The sequence below is a fragment of the Cyclopterus lumpus genome, chromosome 18, assembly GCF_009769545.1.
Source record: "Cyclopterus lumpus isolate fCycLum1 chromosome 18, fCycLum1.pri, whole genome shotgun sequence".
Lineage (NCBI taxonomy): Eukaryota > Metazoa > Chordata > Actinopteri > Perciformes > Cyclopteridae > Cyclopterus > Cyclopterus lumpus.
Genome location: NC_046983.1, coordinates 4,744,264 through 4,751,100, shown reverse-complemented (window position 1 = coordinate 4,751,100; position 6,837 = coordinate 4,744,264). Strand labels below are relative to the sequence as shown.

Genomic DNA, 6,837 nt, shown 5'->3' with positions numbered 1-6,837 from the left:
TTCAAGCAACTTTAACATAATTCATGAAGGGAAATCGTAATATCTGTTCTAAAACATGTCACACTGAATAAATGTCATTAGAGGATGAAGCCTCGGTCATAACTGAAGTAAAATAAAACTAATTGAGAGTAAAACTTACTTTGTGAAACTGAATATTTATTATATATATTTTAAAAATAAAAACACAAGACGGGGTTTGAGCTTACTCCGTACTTGATGCTCATATGGAATTTATCTTGTAATCATTTATTTTTTCCAAATTAATAAAGTTAATTTAATTTAGACTTTCTTGGAAAATGTATGTGTTGATCATTTGCTTCTACAATAGAATAGATTTATAACACGTTAAAGCACCATATATAATAAATCCATGTGTAATTAAGATGAGTTGTTTAGTATTGATCTCAACAACCTAATATTTGCAGACACACGTTGGGACTCCTGATGTTCACAGACCGGCGCTCGACGTCTGGCTCATATCTGTATTCTAGACAGATTTGTACATTTTAAGCCACTTCACCTTATTTTAAACCTGATCCATGACCTGACTGCAACCTCATATTCACTCCGGGGATTAATCCACGTCTGCCTGTAGCACCGTTTGCTTTAAATTAAATTGCTAATTCATTATCTATAACATATCGTTCTCTATTCAGGTTTTGGTCCATTGATGTTGGGCAAAGTGACATATACATACATACATATATATATATTTCCTCCAGCTACGATGTGCACACGACGTGTGACATGTTTGCATTGCGGTTGACAGACGCCGACAGGATCCTTAACCTGATTAATAAGAAAATGATCCTAAGACTGATTAATGAGCTACTGAGATCCGAGGGCTTGAACCGGGCAGCAGATCATTAATTCCTCCGTCCCGAAGTTGCTCTTCGTGCATCGATGTCTAGCTGGCGTTTTCATTATGCCTCGTCCTGGACGAGGGGTCGCCGAGGATGACCTATAGGTGCAACCGTGTCTGTTTTAATTACACGGGTATTAGTCGGTTCGGGGATCGCAGCTTTGTGTCCCGACCTGCCCTCTTGGCCAAATGTCCAGGAACATGTGATACAGATTGTCATGACCATGACCCCCACGGTGTAATTGTGCCACCCAAAATGTGCAGGCTTAACTCATCCTCATTACCACTTCAAAGTGTATACAAGCTTTAATAACCTAATTTCTTGGCGTTCTCCTCTCATTTTCTTGGGGTTTTCCATGCTGTCAAAACCCCTGAGTGGGTTTTCTGTATATGTGCAGCCTCTCACTCCACATCTCCCCTCATCCTCTCCTCCTCAGGCAGCTCCACCAGATCCTTCACCAGAGAACCCATCCTTGCTTGTTTGCTCTCTGCAGCCGGGATCCCGGCAGTCAATGTATCCTCAGGCTATAAGCCAAACAAGCTGATCAGCCAGTCACCTCTGTACACACTACCCCCCACTAAGAGGCTAATGGCCAGGACGTATAATCCTTCTCAAAACAACTACAGAGATGCTAATTGTATCTCGCTATAAATACAGCTTGACTCCTTGTCCTCTTTCTTTATTTGGCTCTGCTTCGGGAACCCGGAGCCGCCGCGCACCGCACCAGCTTCTCTGAAACGTTTGCCCAAATACCAGGAAAGACTCGAGCTGCTTAAAGGAGGCAGCAGATAGATGCCGCGAGTGTCAATAATCTTTGCCGTCGTCTGCCCAACAAAAAACAAGAAGAAGCCGCGAGCGCACGGAGCGTTACGCACGGTCGGACACGACACTTCGTGCGCCCGGAGAACATTCCACAGCACCTATAGCTCGAGATGTTCCCACTGCCGATGTTCACGCCGGACCAGGTCGCTCGGGTGTGCGAGAACTTGGAGGAGACCGGGGACATCGAGCGCCTCGGCCGGTTCCTCTGGTCGCTGCCGGCCGCCGTGCCGGGCTCCGCCGGGGAGGCGCTGAACCGACACGAGTCCGTGATGCGAGCGAGAGCGCTGGTCGCCTTCCACGGGGGGAACTTCGAGGGTCTCTACCAGATCCTCCAGAGCCACCGGTTCACGCGAGAGTCGCACGCCAAGCTTCAAGACCTGTGGCTGGACGCGCACTACCGAGAGGCGGAGAGGCTGCGCGGGCGGCCGCTGGGACCCGTGGAGAAGTACCGGATCCGCAAGAAGTTCCCCCTGCCCCGCACCATCTGGGACGGCGAGCAGAAGACGCATTGCTTTAAGGTAAACACGATGTAACGAGTCGTGTGCCGGTGTTTTAACCCACATGGCTGCTGGTGACGGGGTGGTGGAGCTCGACCCGGTACGACCCACGTGTCCCCTCAACTTTGGGCGAACATGAAATTGATCAGGTGCTCCTCAAAGGTGATTGTTCACCTTTCTGTAGCAAGCAGCCTGGTCTTTGAGAGCTGGTCATCCCCCTGCCTTCAGCCATGAAGTCTACTTTGGACATGGTGGCCTGTGGCAAGATATCTGGACCAATATTTTCTGACCAGGACATCCGTGCTTTGATGAAACTGATTACAGCTCATAAAGACGCCACATTGGTAGTTTTAGCACTATATCCAGCGCAACATGTTAAGTTTCTTATTCTGTCGTCGTATATTCGTCTCTTATATCCTATAAACCCACTTTATATGACGTCACACAGCCTTGTGTTTACCTGCATGTGTTCTTGAGGTAAAATTGTCACTTCAGCATCATTTTTCTTCTTCTTGTACTTTCGCTGCTGGAACATTTCCTGTGTGCACCTGCAAAGGCCAGCAGGGCCCATTAGAGTTTAATCCTGTTTTTTTAATTTAAAAATAAAACCACAATATGAGCAAATATATTGATAATTCAGGAGTCAATGTAGACATTCATTCCATGTTTAACAGCAACATTTTCAGACTGCTAGCGCCACTTGAGCAACATGTACACATATTTTAGTGCCACGGGATCATTAGTGGTTCTTTTGGAAGCAAATTGATTTTATTCATCACATAAAGTTATGATGAACTGCTATGACAATCTGTTCATTTTCACAAGAGGAATGAACTTTAAGGATTCAAAGATTAAGTTGTGTGTTTGTGTGTGTGAGCCCCCTCGTGTGGCAGGGTGAAGTATTGTTCATATGTGTCGTTAATCTTTAATTCTAAATCTCAGGAGGGATAGTCCCCCCCCAACAGCCTATATTAAGCCCCTTAACATGATCCAATTTAGTGGCTATAAATTGTTATTTATACTTCTAATGTAGATGGTAATCACTGTATTCATAAATCCAGTCTAATGCAATTATACTGAGCATCATATGAGTGTTGAGATTATTGTGGTGTAATAGAATGATATCAAAACACAACATGGTGTCTTTTCAAAGAGCTATTCCATGCTAATAGAGTGTACTTTGTAAAGTCTACTGAACGGGAAATAATATAACATAAGATTAATGAATGGCAGTCTAAATATGTCATGTATTTCTATTCCTCCAGGAAAGGACTCGCAGTCTGTTGAGAGAGTGGTACCTTCAAGACCCTTACCCCAACCCGTCCAGGAAACGCCACCTGGCCCAGGCCACGGGGCTCACGCCCACACAGGTCGGCAACTGGTTCAAGAACCGCCGGCAGAGAGACCGCGCCGCGTCCGCAAAGAACAGGTACGTCAAGGTTTACATACGGTTGTGCTTATTGTGACTAAAAAGGAGACAAGGTGAGGAGAAATGAGCTGTCTAAGGAGGGGAAATTCAAGTGTATGCAAAGAATACTAATATCTGCCTGAAGAGCAGCTCCAGCACACGCGCTGTTAAACTCAATCTCATGTCTCTCATCTCTCCCTCCACCCAGAATGCAGCAGGATCCTTCCCTCTTGCCCTCGGGAGGCTCATCCGACGGCTCCCTCCAGGACCGCCGCCACCACCCCCACTTGTTGCCTGCCTCTCCTCGCCACCTGGGCAGCCCGGAGGCGAGCGACTGCAGCACAGACGAGCGCAGGGGAACGGGAGCCTCCACCCCGGAGATCTCCGTCAGCAGCGACAGCGAGTTCGAGTCTTGAGACCATTCGAGCCTCCTGCCGCCTGCAGAGCGGCGTCTATCAATCGGACCCAGATAGAGACACTTGAACTGGCCGTGGCTGTTGGGAGACACTGGGGTGTTCTCAGTGGGAGGAAGATGGGGCCCCTGGATGTGGCTCCTGCATGTGGCTGTGAAGTGGACATTGTAAGGCAATGATATGCAAAAAAACAACGAGCACTTAAAAAAAAAGAAGAAAAAAGCACCATGGCACACGACTTTGACTGTTCAATTAATTAGTTTTCGGCGGACCATTGTCTTTAGATAATGTGAGTAATGCTATTTGATTGTCAATATCTTTGGATAGATCATTTTCTAATAGTCGTTATTTAAGCTACATAACTCATTTGTATGGAAATTGTGAGGACACAATGAACAATGCCTTTGGGAAGGCTTTTAATACATGTCACTACATTTACATGCACATTAATAACTTTATTATCTTCAGACGACAGCCATATGCCAATTGTCCTGAAAACAATATAATTGGCATATTTTAAACATTACTTATCAGCATAACCTAGATTTGATCATTTGAAAATGTGGTTGTTGATAAAGTTGAAGCAAATCAACGTGAAAAAAGCAGTTTGAATAAATCTCCAAAATTAACCTATCCAATGGCACTATAAAGAAAAGTGTGTAGTTAAACAATGTCAGCTGTAACCATCTAGTAATTCAGAGTTATAATGGCATGCAAACATAGTGACAGACCAATTAAACACATTTCACTGCCTTAAAAAACTAAGGACATCACTCTTTTACAATGAAAAAAAACAATTAATAGCATAAGTTTAACTATTGATGCAAATGTTGCTGCTTAAAAAATACAAAACATTGTGTTACCAGCTGTGTTTTTACCTGTTCACTCTTTTGTTTACCTGTTTTAAAACGTGTAGTTTTTTTTGTTGTGTAAACGCTCCTGAGCTGCTCCCGTGAATTCCTGCAGGAGCTGAAACAGAAAAGACGAGACGGCGAGAATGTAGAGCACTAATCGGTCTTAACTCAATGTGTTTGCTGTCTTTTTTTATAACCATCGTTTCTCATAACACGTTACTGCAATGAAAAGATGTATTTTGTAAATGTTTTATGTAAATAAATGAACCTATTTTTATCCAAAGTTATACAGACTCACTGTATTTATTTATAAAGTTCAAAACAGTGTTAATGCAGTAGAGTAAGATTTGAATTATGGGCCACATACAGACCATTCAGTACAATGTTGTACGCATTTTGAAAGCGCCCACAATGTGCTTTGTTTTCTATCATTCTACAGACGACAGAAAACAAAAGCTCAACATGAATTTATTACATTTATTATTTAAGATTTTTAGATTAAGAGTATGTAATTGCACGGGTTGTTGATCATGTTGTTATCAAGTCTATTGAATGTAAGGGACAACGAAAAGAGAACTGAATATGTGCTAATTAATTACAAAAATAAATTATATTTAGTAATGCATCAAGAGTACATCACAACATACTCTTAATTACACGTAACAGTGCAAAACAAACTGAAACACTACATTCACATATTAGCATTTGACCAAACTATTTTTTTACACTGGCAATTACATTTTTGGCCAATATTCACCCTCATTTTGGTTAAATTTAGTCTCCTGGGGGAAATATCATGGTTCCTTTAGCTGCTAAATGCTCCATTGTGTTCACCACAACTTAGCTGCTAGCTAACAGTGTCTTTTGTTGCTAAAGTTAGTTAACTAGGTAACTAGTTTTATCAGTCTAGATTTAAGCTCTGCAATTTATATTGAATAATATAACAACAAAGTCACACAAAACAAACACTGACCAATGTTTTAAGGACATCCCCGGATTCCCAAAATAGTCTTCTACCCAGCTTAAATGCTGCGCAATTCAAAATATCTTTACCTGTTCACGAGTTGCAGCTGTTTACGAAACCAATTAAAGATGGCGGCCGGAAGTGACGTACCTTCTCGCTGGTCGTGTAGTCCAACGAGAGTTAACGGGAGCGGGACGTCTTCCGGTGTCTCTTAGGAGCCGTTAGTCGATCATTAGGAGGCACAGCCTAAGGAAATTAATTAATTTATCAACCGTTTTTAGGTTTATTTTTAATTAATTCATAAAGTTATAGATTATATTACACAAAGAAAATAGGCTGCCAACTGCCGCTGTGTGAATACTTTGTACCTACTGTGTACTACTGCTATTTAGTACACTGTATACTCTATATAAACATACTGTATACACTTTAATTTAATTTAAATTCTTACATTTTCATTACCTTTATTATTTAAATTCTTAAATGTAATATGTCCTGCCCTGCTAGTTTATTTTATTTTTTATTGTATTGTATATATGTAAACATGTTTGCTGCTGCTTCAAGAAATTTCCCCCTGGGGATAAATACAGTACATATCTTATATTTATCTTTATCTTGAAGCAATTCAAAATACATAAAGTAGCCTACAATGACAACAGTTTAAAAGTGCATGGACATTTAAAATAATTTAGAATAACAATGACAAATTAAATTAATAAAGTAATAATTCCATATGAAATATGCCTATCATTATGTTCTGAAGTACATTTCTAATAATTATAGGCTACAATCCTCAAGGAAGAGGACATTTTTAAGGGTTACCAAAAACAGTAGCTCGGAATTTTTTTAATCTTGACTTTTGAATGTGGAATATTTTAGAAAAAAAAGATAAAGAGTATATAAAAATAAAAGTCTGGTGGACAGAAGTAGCAAAATGTCTCGCGAAAAGTGGACAGAGATACATTTACATGACAAATGGACCCAAATGTTATTTCATTTTGTTGCAAAAAAAAAAG

At 41.3% G+C, this 6,837-nt stretch overlaps 1 protein-coding gene across 1 annotated transcript; it reads left to right on the top strand.

Moving 5' to 3' along the window:
• Positions 1–1,795: 1,795 nt before the first annotated feature.
• six7 (SIX homeobox 7) lies at positions 1,796–4,006 on the top strand. The gene is made up of 3 exons (XM_034557305.1): positions 1,796–2,203; positions 3,448–3,611; positions 3,799–4,006. Exons 1-3 carry the CDS (start codon positions 1,796–1,798, stop codon positions 4,004–4,006), a joined length of 780 nt encoding a protein of 259 aa, XP_034413196.1.
• Positions 4,007–6,837: the final 2,831 nt, after the last annotated feature.